This window comes from Coloeus monedula (assembly GCF_965178545.1).
Source record: "Coloeus monedula genome assembly, chromosome: 11".
Classification (NCBI taxonomy): Eukaryota; Metazoa; Chordata; class Aves; order Passeriformes; family Corvidae; genus Coloeus; species Coloeus monedula.
Genome location: NC_138791.1, coordinates 7,451,444 through 7,468,856, shown reverse-complemented (window position 1 = coordinate 7,468,856; position 17,413 = coordinate 7,451,444). Strand labels below are relative to the sequence as shown.

General features: G+C 36.3%; 1 protein-coding gene across 1 annotated transcript in view; it reads right to left on the bottom strand.

The window, feature by feature from the left end:
* CACNA2D3 (calcium voltage-gated channel auxiliary subunit alpha2delta 3) overlaps positions 1-17,413 on the bottom strand; it is a gene marked incomplete at both ends in the record, with an annotated part of 393,646 nt that overhangs the window by 20,567 nt on the left and 355,666 nt on the right. The window contains 5 exons of the mRNA XM_082288518.1: positions 522-577; positions 2,107-2,159; positions 5,616-5,691; positions 14,193-14,263; positions 16,801-16,863. Coding sequence (XP_082144644.1) covers positions 522-577; positions 2,107-2,159; positions 5,616-5,691; positions 14,193-14,263; positions 16,801-16,863 — 319 coding nt within the window. The remainder of the gene's footprint in view (positions 1-521; positions 578-2,106; positions 2,160-5,615; positions 5,692-14,192; positions 14,264-16,800; positions 16,864-17,413) is intronic.

Below are 17,413 nucleotides of genomic sequence, written 5' to 3'. Positions count from 1 at the left end.
CAGATTTAATCAGCCTTGCTTAGCATAAAATGTACTCTCTTAAGCTTTAAAAATTATTTTTGTATGAAATAATATCGAGATGGTCCTATTTCTGTACAATTTTCTTGAATTGGCATTTTCCAGCACAATAATCCCACTACATTTTATAGCAGCTCTAGGAAAAAAAAGGTTGTATAACAGAAAAAGGTCAGTGCAATTGCTTTATTCACAATGGCTGTTTTGGAATGAAGGGAAAAGTTTTTAAAAACATATTTAATCGTTATCTACTATTTTAACTTTTCTGTTATAGTAGTGTACTGTGTTCCTAGAGTGCACACAAGCACTTTGTGGTTATTCATAGAAGATCCTAATTGTCTTGTGTTTTAGGAAACATTAGCAAATAAGAGGATACTGGCATGGGAAAAAAACTATTATCAGATGTTTATTATTTAATCTAAAACAGTGTACACACATCTGAATTCCCAAAGTCCAATTTACTCTAGACATTTCTGCCATTATGCCAGGAAAAAAATTACGCTTACCTTTAGCTGTTAGATCAGAGTGCCACCAACTGCATAGATTAAATTCCACAAGGAACCTAGAGAAATTATTAGTTTTCATATTACCCCACAGAATGTTTTCAAAACACTAAGCTGGCATTAGCTTGATAACATTAATCCTATTTTAAATAAAAGCTAACACAGAACTGAAATTCAAGTTACTGGCATAACTCTGGGATTAGCAACTACTGCTATTTTCCTATTTTAACTGTTTTTTTTTCTTTTACTTCTGAAAACTTATTCTTAAATTAACCCCACCAAGAAATCATAGATCTGCCCATTTTTAATTTAAAGTATTGATTGTATTTGAAATTTCCATTAAAATCAAAACATGATTTACAAGAGTCAAAGCATGACTCTTGTAAAATGCCATGGAATTATAACTGTCCTGGCCACAATACAGAAGTACACATAAAATTCTTTTATTAATTCTCAAACTGAAATAATAAAGCTGTTTTATTTCTAAGAGCAGAAAAGATTAACCACTGTCTAACCAACTCTAACTAAATTGTAAAGAACATATTTTCCCATTAAAATATATCATGATTTACTTGGAAGAATGAACTGAAAGGTGTCAGCCAATTAACTGTTGTAAGAGTAAAGAACGTGAAACCAACATCCAGTTCATCACATGCCCATGAATCTACAACACTTTTAAACACAGAAGGCTTTTTGACATTTTCAAAGCTGTTACATGTAGCATCAATCTCATTTTAACACAATTTTTCTCCCTTATATTCACTTTGAAAGCTGCATTTCAGACCAGTCTCTGCCCTCTGGCAGTAGCCATTCAGTTAGTTCTCCTTAACTCTTATTCTGAACTTTGAAAAAAGCTCATACAATTTACAATTAAACAAAATGACTGCAAGAAAAAAATCAGTTCTGTGTCAGTAAAGATAAAATTCACTCAAATCTGCATCTCTGCTTTCAGATAACAATAATAAATCATAAAGCTTAATAACACGACACATTTTAAGGCTTCCTCTTCTCCATATGATATTGTTATTTCTTAGGCACCTTCTCTTAAAGATAATGATCATTATGAATTAATGGAGAATTTTAGAAGAATTAATGGAGATAGAAAAATTCAGCAACATCCAAGTACACCTTATCTGGCACTGTAAAGGGTCCATCTTACAGAATTTTATGAAGTGATAAACAATACAGTGAATCAGGGTAACAGATTTCTCTTCTGTCAGCAGCCCACCCAAGCAGCATCACAAACAGCCAATCATGTATCTAAAATTTAACAGTAACCACAAAAAAGAAATTTGGGCTGTATATTGTGATCTGCTAAACAGAGACCTGCAGATATAAGTGAAGACCATGAATAATACAATGTAAGTGGAACTGCATTTAAAAAGCCAAAATTTTGTCAGATTTTAAAATGCAAAATTGGAAAAAAAATTGACAAATATTACTATATTTGAAATCATGTAATAAAAGTAGCACAATGCAGGCAAAATGCAAAAGGTACAAATATTAATATTCAAAAGTACAAATTTTTGAATTGAATTTGAATTTGAAAATAGAAATATTCATTAAGTTCTTGATAAAATCTACTTACAAGACAAGTTCAGTCATAATCCACTTTACTGCAGCAAAGAAGGCATTATAAGGCTGAAGAGAAGCAACTCATTTAATGAAAAGGTAAAACATGCAGCATTTACATCCTCACTGAATTCTTCATGTATAAAAAATGCTATGGATATTCAAATGCATGGGGAGCAGAAGAAACCCTTTTTTTTATGAACAAGAAATATTGTTATACTGATTATATACTGATATTGTTATACTGATTTAATACTGATTATTAAAGTGTATAGTAATGAAATTTCCTTTTTATCATACTTGGTCACATACACAGATTATCAGTGGGAAAAGGAAAGTTTTTGCAAATGATTCTTAAATCTTTAACCTCTAGGGGTTCCTATTTCCCAGGCTATTGCTGGAGGAGCAGCTCGGGTAGATAATATGAGGTTTTCTTGGGCTGCAATTCACAGGCTTGCCTCTCTATAATGCAAATCTCTATTCATTACCTCAGTCTCATTAGGCTCAGAAAAGCTTCTGAAGTCTGAATTTACCTAAATGTTTATCTGTGTCATTTGACAGTCCAGGTCTAAGCACTTTAAGTAGTTATTTCCCTCCTCTCTCTGTTTTTCTGGATTATAACAAATATAGCAAATCCTTTGAAAATCCTCTGTTTACAGTGCTTCTAATACATTCTGAATATTTCATTTTTGAAAAGACTATTAATAGGATTAATCTTTTATGAAAGAAAGACAGGCAGAAAAGTCAGTTTCCAGAAATTTGGAATTTCTCCTTGTCTCCCTTGTCTTTGTTAGGGTGTCCTAGTTGCACAAAATTCTGCAGACTCTCTTAGATACAAACAAAGTATTTTAACCCATAGAGAAATCATAATGACAGGACTCCTCAGATATCTAAAATCATGCTTAACCACCCCGAATCAGCACTCACTGAAGCAGTGCTGTTTGGCTGAACAATAACAGGGCATTTAAAATTTTCAGGGGCCACAGTGAAAGTTTCTGTGCAGAGCTGAGGACTCACAGACTCAAAGAACTCAGTCAGTGCCACGGAGGGCTGAAATCACAACCCAGCAGAATGCACAACATCTGAGGCAGGAACGATTTTCACCTGTGGAGCCCTGTCTTATAGGAAAAGAGAAAGAGCTACAAGACTTTCCCAGAGGGGAAAGAAAATAAAATGTCAACCCTGTGGGACATCTCATTTATTTTCATTTCAAATCAGAAATCCTGAAATTTCATGCCCAAGTAACTAATTTGCTGTATACTTTTGTTTGCATAATGGCAAATTTAGTGTAAAACAATGTATTTTTTTTTACTTATGAAGAATACCTATTTAGTGTAAAATAGACCATTTGTTTACATAACTATTTTAATACTAGAACTAAACTAAAATTTAAAAACCCAATCTACCAGAAAAAAAATCATTAATGTGTACAGAAAATGAAAAAAAAAATATTTTGTTTTGTAATTCTGGTGGAAAAAACTTGTCATTACATTGATATAAATTAATTCTCATGAAATGTGATTTTACTTGAGAGCCTTTTCCACTCACAGACGGTTCCTTCTTCAAAAACTGCAGCAAAAACTGCAGGAGTTTTATTCTCTCCACATATTTAAACCACAACTGAGAGCCAGAAGAATTTGGTTCTGTGACTCCCATGGCACTGCTACATTTGCAACAAAATGGTTCTCTGAAGAATCATGTAGATCTTGAACCAATTAAAACAAAAAAGTGCTAAATAACAAAGTCTCTGGATAGCTTTTAAGCAGCAATACTATTCTGATAAAGAAATGGACAAGGTGATCTATAAGTCTAGTCCATCCCTAATTTATTGTCTTACTCTCACAGTATGAAAGGTTGGGATAGAGTTTCTGATGCCTCTTCTCCACTTCTATGCTGCTTAGAATAGGAACTTTTTAGGGAGTTTCCATCTTGTCCCTGTCTCTATTCTTGTATTTATAAAACCATATTTATTAAAAGGAAGTATAAACATTTGTGAGCAAACCTTTTGCTTCAGCAGAAGTTACACTGAATACTGCTTAGTAACCTGATATGTAAAAAACTGGGCACAAAAAACAAGAAAAACGAGGAATTAGCACCACCTGTCTTTAATTCAAGTTGTCTTTATTAATAGTCATGGCTGATAGAAGTGATTGAATCAACAAGAAAATAATAAAATAACCTAAAACTCCATTAGTTTTTCATACTGAGGATCACCAAAACTCACTTGAGGTTTAAAGACAATGACTAGCTTTAAATAAAAAAATCCTTGACATGTCTTAGTTGATCCCACAGCAGATGTGGGTTTTTCTCTCTTGGACAAAATTTGGAATTAAAAAAAAAAATTTTGGATTAGAGCCCACTTTTTAAGGGATAATGCTTCAGTTCTACATGCTGAGTGCTTAGGCAAACTGAACTGAAGCCCCAAGCCTTTGGATAAAAGATGTTTGTTAAGAGTTGTAAAATATTTTAAGACTTTTCCTGCAAATATGCTTCACAGCATCCTGTTCTATTTCACTAACAATTTAGGTCTCATTGCAGTCTAGTATTTATGATGTCAAGACAGTATTTTTTTTTAGGTTTAGACTTTAGTGGATAACAAACTGATAAATGCTAGAAGTCCAGATATTTGAAAAACAGAGTCATGTAAATATGTAAATGAAAACATCCCCAAATGTACAAAATTATTAAAGGGTGGAGGTTTTTTTCTAGTTAGATCTGCATTTTTCTAGTTAGATGTGCATTTAAAAATACTATCAGGTAATTTTTCCAGGCTGGCAAAACTGCTAGTGTTTTGCTGCTGTTCCCTTAACATAGGAATTTTTCATGCTATTACTGTCATCTATTTGTGAAAACAGTAGCTTTTTAACATGCAAAACCTCTGTCAGAACCTGATCAGTTCCGATAGATTATTATAGCAATCAGTAAAACAGATGCATGGTTATAAAGTGTCCTTGGGGTTATTACCCTGATATAGGATTTAGCAACAAGGAAGTGTTGCCCTGGCAAAACCCAGATTGTCTCTACTCAAGCCTTGCAGAGGGACAGGGTTTGTATTCAAATTGCAACACAAGGGTTTAAATGCATTGAAATCCTACTTTAAGAGACGCGTTTAAATGTTAAGAAAAAGAAAATATTAAAATCACTGACTCGCATGCCTTGTCAATGAACCATTCCTTTCATGTAAAAACCCCTCAACTTTTAATTTGAATTACATGTTTACATATAGAAAAGGCATATGTGATTCTAGTCCCCCAGACAAAACACAATCTATTGCCAAATTTACAAATTCCTAAGAAGGCAGATTCATACAGTGCAAAGAACGTTCTGACAGAACCTCAGAAATGGTGGCCCAGCATTAAAATGATTGAAAACCAAACACTTTGCATTAGTTTATAATGAACCACCCTTCGAGGAGCTGTAGGCATTCCAAATCAAAATAATGGGCTTACAAAGGCCATGAGGTATTTGCAACAATTTTCTTTGATGATTGCATGGAAAGATGCTCATAAAATGTGCAGTACTTACGTCCAGTAAGCTATGGGCACTGTCGCTACTCTCTTTGTTTGTCCTACACATGGCCTGGTAGTCATAAAGTGTAACTCTACAGGGAAGAACAGAAAACTGCTTGACTAAAAGAAGAAAACACAGTGGGATAAAAGTGATGATACGGAACAGTCTGCTCACAAAGTGGACAGGAAAATAAAAACTGTAACATCGGGGTGGGGAGGAAAGAGGGAATGAGATCATTAAAATACAGGTTACACAAAAGAGCATAAGAAATACTGTGAAAAATTTGTAAGGATTTTGGCAAACTACAGAACAAAGCAAAAGCGTAACTGGGAGGAGCCAGGGAAGATACACAGAGAGTGTAACACACAATGGCATAAACAATGTGAGGAGGAGGAGGAGGAGGAGAATACACATCCAACACAATGCTTAAACAATTGGTTCTGGACTGAGATCAGCACATTTAGCCCCAGAAAGTGAAAGAGCCTATGCATTTGAGAGGCTTCTCACAACAGACCACTCGAACTTCAATAAAAGCAGAAACACACTTCTACAGTCCCAGCATCTCAGTGCACAACTGATTTGTAACGTGGCATTGCTTCTGAAGGAGAGAGAGGTGGAATTTCAGTGCATTGACAGTATGGATATTTGAAGCAGGATGCGTTTGTCTTTGCTTCTTTTTATAAAGGCAAAATATTCCAGGTACCTGCTGTAATCAACTTATGCTAGAAGCCTCCTCAGATGCATAGCAAACAGGGAAATTTACTTATGCTTGCAATCTTATTCATCATTGAAACACTTCAGAGATCTAAATGTAAATTCCAGAACTCAGAGCTAGTACATGGAATTACTGTGATTATTTCTCTAAATCTGTCTGTCCATAGAACAATCAATTAACTTTATCCATCCACATAAACAAAACATTTAAAATCTATAGCAGATGTAAAGAATCTTTAGCTGATAATTTGCAACAAGTGTAAATATATAAAACTCACTATTATTTGAACATTTCCATTTGACTGTTGCATCATCAGAGAGACAAAGGAACACAACTGAACAGAGATGGTTAATAGAGATAGGAGATGGGACTTCAATGTTTTGCAATGTGTGCCTTGCTTCCAAGAGAAGAGGAAAGGAGAGCACACAAATTCAGCTATGGAAAGAACGTCCCAGAAGCTGCCAAAACCAGGTCATGAAATGCATTCAGCATCACCATGAGGCATTCTGCACTGCATGCCATGAAACCTTGCAACCTGTACCAATAAAATGTTGTATTCCATTGTGGCAGAAACTACTTTTTTTTTTTTCTGATCTAATTTTGTGACAGCAATCATCACTAAAAGCTTCTTTATTATGTCTATATTTTCTTTCTGGCTTACAGGCAAAATCTCTAATATATTGGATGTTGTAGCTTCAACTAAACATTTAGCACATGGTCGTACTGCTTACATTATTATTTTTCTCTTATGTTGAGAATAGAAATGCCTAGGAAGCCATTGTTTTGTGGACTGGCAGAGAGAGGCACATGGGAGACAAACGCATAACTAGAGACCTAAACATGGTGTGAGTTGAACACTGACCATCCTTGGCAGAATCCCGCCCACAGCCAGATCCGCGCACCCAGATCTGCCAAGACAAACAGAGCAGTACATGGTGTAAGCTGTGCTGCCTCTGTGGCATGCAGTAATACACCACTTCCCCTAGCTTTTCCCTTCCTTTTCTTTTTTATCCTTTAACCATGGTCAGAATCCAGCCTCTGGACAGGAATTTCTAGAGCTCAGCCTGTCCAGCCTTGGTTGGCTCAAGTATTTTATTCCTCGGGATCCAAGCACAGCGTTGCTGTGTGTGCACTTGGACCACCCAGTGATGGAGGCAAGAGATAAATGCATGGACAAGGGCAGCTTACAGATGTTGTGGTGCTCTCTGCAGACTATCAAGAAATTCTATATGGATGAAAGAGTCCCATCCTGCTTCATTTAATATCTAGTCTTAGAAGTAGAATACATTGTATGTCTTAAATGTGATTTTTTTTCAATATATTAATTAACTTTAGTGACTGGTTCATGTTTGAAAGTGTAATCGATGTCTCAACTTTCACTTTCATACAGCAGAACTTCCTGGTCAATCAGAGGATTTCATTATTCTGCTAAGCAGTGGTAATCAAATACAATTATAATACTATTATATATGTACACTAGCATGTATATATGCATACTGTATACTATTCTATATATAGAAAATGTATACTATTATGATGTCATGTGAAAGATCTATTATAATTGGAACTCAATTTTTAATATTGATCAAAGCCTTTCCCCCTTCAGAATCTGTACTTGAATTGCATTTCTTATGTAATTATTGCATTATGATAGATTCAGTGGTTTCTTTAAATGCCCAAAGATAAAAATGTATTACAATACTGAAGTATGCACTCACACAAATATTCAGAAATACAATTCATATTGCACCCCAACATGCTAGGTTATATTTTTTGTAGGGAGTATACAGCAACCTAAGGTTGAATTATGGTTTAAGAGAAAGAAAACCAATAAATAAATGTAGTTTAAACCCCCTTCATTTAACAGGGAAAAAATTTACTAAATTTTAGAGTGATGGCAGAAGAGAAGAGTTTTAATAAGCAACCTCAAAATCATATAGAACACTACAGAACTGTTATTTGGAAAGGCTTGATATCATCTGCAGATGCTATTGGTTTTAGGTAGATGTGTTTAGTTTGAGTAAATATAATTGAATCTTCCAGTGTGAAGATTCTGGCTCAGAACAAAATGACAAATCAGCTAGTGTACCAGGTAAAAAAAAAAAAAAAAAAAGAAAAAGAAAAAACATAAGCAGCAAATCCTTAGAAAGGTACACAGACAGATTTCTGAACAAAAGTCTGGAATGAGTTTTGGGTTTAGAACAATGTGTTGCCATTTCAGTAACTTTCAAAGGGGCAGTTCAACACCTAGCTCAAAGTTTCTAAAGATGATTCAAACAACTATAGCACAGGATGTGCAAAATATATCAGTAAAAGCCTTACTGCAAAACGATGTTAAAAGACCTGATTATTTTGTGCTAGAAACAAATGGGAATTTTGTAACCCGCTTAAAAAATCAGTGGGTGAAGCTGATAACCACGTTGAAATCTGAACACTGCAACATAGTGAACCAATTCTTGATTCTCTGTTACTGTGAATGCTACTATATGGGTTCCAAGGCATTCACAATTTCAAATCCAGTCGTTTTGGTTTCATTCTTATGAATGTAATAGGAAAGCAAAAGCCGTCCAGCCCTATTCCCTATAAAATGTACTAGAGCGTTTGTAGCCAAAGCAGTTGCCTAAGACACTGTAGTGTTTCTGTGCTCAGGTGTCATTTCCCCAGTGTTGTTTTATTGCTAAAGTCTTCCTGAGATTTTAGAAAATAGGCTTTTTTCTCACTCAGAAAAACTCAATCCAGTGTTGCAGAAGAAAGGCTTCCATATCACCAGTTCTGAAGTGATTTTATTTCAGCTTTAAGTAACTGTTTGCAGCTGACCATATCCTGACCAGCTGATCATAGTCAGGGAACACAACTTCCTACACCCATCTAGGTGCCCAAATCCGTGCTCTGTATCACAGCACCTCCCAGGGGAGCTTTGCTCTTGCTACAGATGACATTCCCGAGGCTTTCTGACACCACCACGCTGTCAACTTCCACTCCTGAAGTCCACAGAGCAATTGTGTTCAGCATCAGCTGTAGGACAAACGCTATGAGCAACCACCTTAAACTGATGGAAAATAACTTAGCACAACCAAAATGTGCATTGTCAGTTTATGTAACTTCAGGGGCCAAACACATCTTAGTGAAAACCCTTCTATTGTCAATTTCCTGATACAGTAAATTCCACTCCTACTTTGCAATGTACTTACAATTGAGTACGAATCTGGTTCAAGAAAATTAAACTTCCAAGACCTACCAGAAGCACAGGATATATTGGCAGATATACTCTACTGCTTTCAGCCAGGTTTTCATCACACCCATGGATTTCTACTTGGTAGTATAAAATACCACCACTGATAACTGTAGCAGCTGAGAGGTCTTCAATGCATAAAATTTCAAAAGCTTTGTCACCAGTTCAAGGTCTGGTGGTTTTCAAATAATGTGTGGGAATAATAAGCTTTTTACCACGGAAGTAAATGTTAAGTCTATAGGAAAAGAAATGCTCTAAAGAGCTGAGCAAAGGAAGCCAGTGATACAGAAGTCCTTATTACTGACACTATGCTTATTCAGTAGTCTGTGGAAAAGTTAGTGGTGAGTACAGCTCACTTGTGGTGGAAAGATGTTCATTAACTCAGACAGAAGATGTGCAGCCTATCTGGCATTCTCACAAGGAGGGGAAAGAGGGACAGTGTTGAATGGTGTGAAGAGCAAACCAGTTTCTAAGTCTAGAGAGGTTCCTGTGGGGAGGTAGCAGGACACTGTGAGAAACCCCAGACTGTTGCTGCTCTGGCTCTCACACCTGCACTGACAGATAGACTATTAGTGTCCAGAAGCTGCCAGGATAATACCTTTCACCAAAATCAATGGAAAGAATAAAAATAAATTACAACATTTTGACAAAACAAACTTGTCATCACATATCTTTGCTTTTATTGCTCAGCTACTCCCAGTTGCCAAGGTTCTCAAGGAATAACACATATAAAAACTACAACTCAGCCTGTATTTACAGACTATGGAATGAGAACTCATTTATGTAGCACATATGCCTGTGTTTCTCCTTAAGTGTATAAACTGATTCTATATATGAATACACTGCATTAAAAGTAATATTTACAGAGTCATAAAGTCAAGCAATGCCTAAAACTCAGATTTAAGACATTAATTTTAGATATCACACAAACAAAATAGGAGCAGCAAACATACCCCACAGCAATGTGGGAGTTTTAGTGTGCAGGTACCAGATGCACATTTAGTAAATGCCAAAAAGAAGCCCAAAAACTTGTTGGTAATGACAATTTGTCCAAAACCAAGTCCAATAACTGCAATTTCAAATGTTCTTTGAGGCTATCACTGATCTTCTCCAAAGCATACACGTACAGTATGCCCAATTAATAGGCAGCCAAGTCCAAGAGTGTAAAAATCCACATGAAAAGAAACAGAAATTTTAAATCTAAGTGTCCATTTAGCACAAACAAATTTTAGGAATATCTTAATAAAATGTTTAAATAAGAAAGACTGGCCAAATAGAAAAATATCCTTCATTTGGGGGTTGCTCTGCCTCAGTGAAAATTGTGTCCCGTTGTTGAGCAACTAGTTACTGTTCTCATCATTTGGCTTTAGGAATTTACTAAACTACTTGCTAGGAGAAGAACAAAATTCTGAATTTCTTTTATACACATAACGTGGGGGCAAAACACTTGCTAGGTTTTGCTTATGAACCAAATCAAGACAGAGAGATGGAAGTCTGCCTCTGTGTCCATGTGGAGAGCACAGGTGAAGGATCTGCACCACAAGAAAATGAGAAACAAGAGAAACTCTCAGAGCAACAAGAACTCGACAGGGTGAACCTTAGCACCTGGGAGAGCTGCATTTCAGGGCTGTGCCAGTTCAGTCATACATCCTGACAGCATGATCAGATACCAATATTGCCAAATACCATAATTACAAAATTACTAAATACTAAATACCAATGCCTAGACTCTTCTATGCAAGAGGATGCCTGGTGGAAAGAGAACTGTAAGAGGAAATGGAAATGATGCTGCTTCCGTATTTGTCATATAGATTGCTTAGTTTTCCTCCTACTGGAAAGGGTGAAACTGTTTTGAAGGCAAGAGATGTTTCATTTTCTCTTACAGATTTATTATGTTTATTTCTTTAGGGATCTCATTGCTTTGGTAGCCCTTAATTTTCCTGATGTTAGTGTTGGCTTTTTAGATTTTCATGGTTTGAGCTGTTGATTTTTTTTCACTGTTTTTATATAAACAAAGTGCCGAGAAAACCATAAAGAAACTTTTCTAAGTTATGTGAAGCAGATACTTTTCCGTAAGCACATCCTAATTTATTTAATAATACATTTAAATCATATTTAAATTATTTAACTGTGTGCAATACTTAAGGTATAAGATAAACATAATTTTGCTAAATGAAATCATAGAGCATGTCACGTTGCTGTGCAGGCACTGATATAATTTTTCTCCCTAATTATAAACCCCATAAACTAAGAAAATATACATACATACATATGCACACATTATTCAAAAGAAGTACTGAGTTTAAAGAAATTGAGGAGGGAAGGAGGTATTTAAGTTCCCTTTAAAAAATAAACACCGAACACAAAAATTGAATTTCATCCTGCTGCAGGTTGAAAAGAAATATAGTCAGCAGCAAACAGCCCCCTTTTGTTTAGCACTTCCATCTCAATCCTACAAAGCACTTCTATATCACTTCAAATTTGTGGTAGTTGGGAGAACAGTCAAAGAGTTATTTCATTCCTTTTGTGGATGCAGAGACTGGAAGCTGGCAGGAATCATGAGGTGAGAGCACATGCTGCCACTGCCACTCAGATCACTGGAAGAGCAGACTCCCATCTCCACTGGAGTTGCCAGCAAACTCTTCTGCAGGGAAGATCAGGCACCACAGAACCTTCTAAACTCACCCAAAAGGGAGCATGAGCAGCTCAAACAGGGCAGGGTTATAAAATTCACCTGTTGGACAGTGCATGCCATGTAAGAAGCAAATTGCAAGAAAGGCTGGCTCTGGGTATTATCAGAGTGAAATGCAACAAACAGAGCTCGCTCTCTGCTTTGTCTCCGTGGTAAGAGCAGCAATGACAAGTGCAGTGTATGCAATGCCCACACTGTGCTCTCAGGGAAATGGTCCTGGTGACAGACCCCACCACTGCAGCCAGCACTCTTTTTATTTTCTTCTTATTTCATATAAATAAATTTTGGAAAAACAAAACACAACCGCCACCCAGACAAAGAAATAATCTTAAAAATATTATAAAAGTGCCTGACTATTTTTCATGAGAACCAGCAAAGATTTCTTCTTCATATTGTTGGAATAATTTATTTAAAGGCCTCATCTAACACAGCTCAAAGATAGGGGTTTTTGCTGCTGCTATCTGCTGTACAGGAAGTTGCTCACTTGCAATTACTCCACTTTGATCCTCTCCCGTCTTTAACTGATTTGCAATGGTCAGTTTATCATGGTTGAATAATTGACTCGTGTTTACACTTCCCTTAGTATGCAGCTCAGTTGTACTGAGCTTGTGGCTTCATTATCTCTAATAATGAAGTCCAAGACAAGCAAAATCCTTACCAATGGCCCACTCCAAAGAGCCACCCACTGCATTTTAGATGGAACTCTCAAGCTATGCCTGTTTTCTCACTGGTGGTGCCCACCACTGTCAATCACTGAGTAGAAGTTCTGTTTGAAATGCTTTTCTGGGCAGAACAGAACAAATTGGGACAAGTTAAAACATTATGTCTTCGTTGTGACTGTGTGTTGTCCTTTGGATTAAATAAAATGCTTCATCTCTTGTATAAGCAGATCCTGTCATTACCAAACCCAGTCCATAAACAGGTATTGCTTCAATTCCTTCTACAGCATATGTTAAAAATGTGGTGCTAAATGCAAAAAAGTTGCCACCTTTGGAAAACTAGGATTGGGGATGATTGCATGAGTGGTAGATCCTTACATTTCAGGTCAGTCATTTACTGGGAGCAGTACTCAGCTATCATGCACAGAAGCAGCACAGAAAGCTTTCTGCCTTTAAGGGAGCTGATTTACCAAGTAAGCCCATGAACCACCTGTTCAGGGAGCCTCTGTACACACCCTCACAGGTAATAAATAAACCTTGATTGATGGAATCAGTAATATGTCTTTTTATTCATACTAGAAATGCACAGAAAAATAAAAAGCAAAAGCATAAAATATATTATCAGCACTTTTCTTGTTCTGTAGGTGGACAAAGAGGTACAGAACAGTTCTTAGACCACATGAAAGCCATGAAGACTCCAGTGGTGAGTTACAGATTAAAGGGAAAAGATTTTTCTTAATTCCCCAGATGGCATAATTTATTTCAAAGGATAACACATAAAATCACGGTTAGTTTTTAATGTCATTGTGATAACTAAGACCAGGTCAATAGTCACAAAGATAATGTTCAAAGTTAGCATGTGAATGGAGATGGATTACTGGGAGAACACACTTTCCCTTCAACAGCAGGGCATTTTGCACTGTCTAGGTCGAGCAATCTCCAACTTTTTACAGGTCAAAATGATAACATGGCATCGATGTTTTGCTTTAGAGCTGTTTAAAACTGCTCAGTAGTGGATATGGCCCAATCCCTTCTCCACCTGAGCCCAGTGGGAAGAGGAAAGGGACTCAATTTTAACATTGTAATCAAATAAACCATTCTTTTAATAAGAAACTCACGGTAGGCTGACTCCAATACTGTCAGTATTTGCTGTGTGTGGAACCAAGTTACAGTCAGAGTGTACAGAAAAGAGGCACAGATGACAATCCAGCCACACCACCACTCTTGGCTTTCTTCTACATGACTTTAATTTTTTTGTTAAAACATTTTTAAGAGATAAAATGTTAATTCTTACCTCTTAAAAGAGCCCATTGTTAGTAACTTGTTCATTACAGCCCCTTCAACCTCCCCAAAAAAGTAACCAGTCTGTAAGGGGAAAATGCAAGGAATTACCAAAAGCGTAGATAAATGCAAAAAAAAAACACTGGATGCAATTTAAACTGGCATATTCTAGGATCTGATGAGTGGCTTTGACAGTTACATAGACAGGTTTTCAGGACTGCTACTACATAAAATCTGAAGAGGACTTCCCAGTAAGGGCAAGTTGTTGGGATTATATTATTACCCCTGAGCAGATGTGAGACCTTAACCAATATATTGAGGTACCTTATATAACATCTAATATCAGAAAAACAAAAGCCATTCAAAACTAAAGCTTGTAAAGAAAACACACTAATCTGATCACAAACTCTTGTGATTAAAATGTTTCTCAAAAAATATATAAACAGGTTGTGAGAGGATTTCATAAACAGTCATTAAAAAGCGTTGTTTATAATTCCTGCATGACCTGTTTAAGGAGCTGGAACAGTACATTTCAACAATCCTATAAATTTTAACTCCATTCAGAGTCATTTCATGCTTAAAACCACTCAGCCTGATGAATTACTCATTTTGTCCCTATTCAGTACTTGTGGACTAATAAAAATAAATCTCTGTTGAGGAAACAAACATTGCTGTTATGAATTTGGTCCACAGGATGGAAGTGGCTGTGTCATCTGCAGCCATTCATGTGACAGTGGAAAATCTTGCAAGTGCAGCACTTTTCTACCTTGGGAAGACCTGTTTTATTTTAGATCCTCAGCTCCCAGAAGGATTGAATATTTCTCTTCATTGTTTAAAGGGAGAAATCCCACAATTTATGAGGGGGAAAGGGCACTACACTCTCAAATTGCATGGATTCCATAGGTTTTGTAAGAACTAAACCCCAATTCCATTACAAGGAACTTAGCTGACCTCAAGTATGCACCTGGGAGTTTGCAGGCAGAAAAGTTACAGCCCTAGCTAAAAAAAGGCATTCCTCCACCTAAAAGGCAAGTATTGCCTTTTTTTTTTTTTCTTTCCTCAGGGGAATCTTGGAACATTTTCCAAAACATATGGGTATGTTGAGTCTCCTAGAAACACAAGGAACATGAATAAAAATACCAGCTTCAATAGCCATGGCTGACTGATGAAGAAAGATTACCCTAATGATTGGAGAGGCAGGCAACGTCAAGAAATTCCAAACCATAAATGCCTCATATAACCTTAGATAGTAATAAATCTGATTTATCAAGTTGTGCACCAGTCTTATGAAGACATTTCAGTGACAGTTCTCTCCACAAAAGCTCCCTTTGTAAATGCTAGTTCTCCCCCAAAGCAGTCACACCCAGGTTATCGTTGGCTTTTTAGTACATAAGGATTTAGTTGCAATTCAGAAGAATTACTTTGCCCCAAAAGCCTGATTCTTGGAGCAGCTCAGGTCATGTTTGGAAAGCTGATATAAAAACAGTGCAGAATCAACCCCAGATAGGTCAGGAATTGATAAGGCATCATCCCACTTCCCTACCCCTTCTCTATCCACAATAGACTGTATGCACACTACATATATAAAATAGACATATACTATTGTAAACTTATTATTGATTTATATAACCATAGAGACTTCTCTGCTGTCCCTTAGATTCACTTAACTAACAAAACAGGTCAGAACACATTTCTAGCCTAGTTCTGGTGCAACAGTTGTCCAAACTATTCACAGGTATACGTAATGGCTTCTATCAGGTAACTACAAAAAGAAACATCTCTTCCTAATATTTATTGGCCATAGCCAGATATGAACCAGCAAATCACTGACACAAATCACAGCTCTGCACCTGTAAATAGTAACAACAACAAAAGAGGAAACAATAAGACAAACATGTTTTAAGTGCATCAAGATCATTCCATAATGAGTGTATTTCTTTGGTCATGCCAATCCTATCTAATTCAGATAGGGCTAAGTAGGAGTGTGGCTTCACAATCCCAACACATAAAAACAATTCAACTTCAGACAATTCTGGCATGACTGGGGCACCATCCCAGCAGCTTTCAGGCAACAGTTAGTGAGAATGGTGATGGCTCCTTCATAAGGTTTGCAGGACTAAGAAAAACATAATGTGATTCTGTGATAATCTTATTTCTTGTCCTCTCCATTGTGATGCTGAGTGCTTAGTTTTAATCCTGCAATGACTGTAATCCCCTTCAGAAAACAAACTTCTCAGCCAACATCTCTGTAAAATCCCATTATCTCAAGATTGAATGTAAAAGCTCTGGGTCCTCCCCTCCTCCCTTCCCAAACTTTCCATGTGATAAAAATGGCACAGAGAAATTTTTTTTTCTTGGAGTAAAAACCTCTTACAGAAGACAGACACTTCAGTAGTGAGAAAGGTCTTTAAGAGAAAGTTTATGAGTTTAAGAATAGACACTGCTCCAATGGGAGACAGAAACTGAGCTCTTGTGAGAAAAAAACTTATATTCTTTGTAGAAGGAATTTTTTTTTAAATTTTGTGTTACTAATTCCTTACCATTTTCAGATGGTGGCCTATTTAAAAAAAAAGTAATTTTAGATTAAGATATTACATGAGAAGACTCAAGAAAAATCTTACCTGTTGATAGTCTTCAGATACTAAAATAAATCCATTGTTATCTATTAGGTAACAGTTGATTGTCTGAAAAATAATAAGACGCTATTTTAATTTTTGATGTTGGGATACAGCATTAAGTTAATTATATACTTTACTTCTAAGACAATTCTAAATGGGTAAAAACTTCAGGTTGTTATAGGGTTTTACATAAATTCTAAGTGAGTGCAGACTTGACTTATGGGATGCTATCCAATTTAATTTGTATGCATTTTTTTCATGCAAAACAAAACAAAGATGTGTACAGAATAGGAGGATAATTACTAACAAGACAATTACAAACAAACATAAAAAACAAGAGCCTGTGTTTTTATAATCTGTTCTTAAAGGTTTTCCTTGTAACAAAGTTTGCAAAGGCACAGAACTTTGGTGTTCCTGATGACTTCTCCTGTGTTTGGAGAAAAACATCAGCACAATGTCATTACCCTAACGATGTATTAATGAAAACACAGTGTCAGCCTGCAGAACCAACAGGGGACCAGGTAATATTTTTTAATTTGTTCATTGGGGGATGGGACCAGAAACTTCTGTAAAAGAGGCCCCACAGGTCTCCTAAAGCTTTTCAAATGGTATTTTT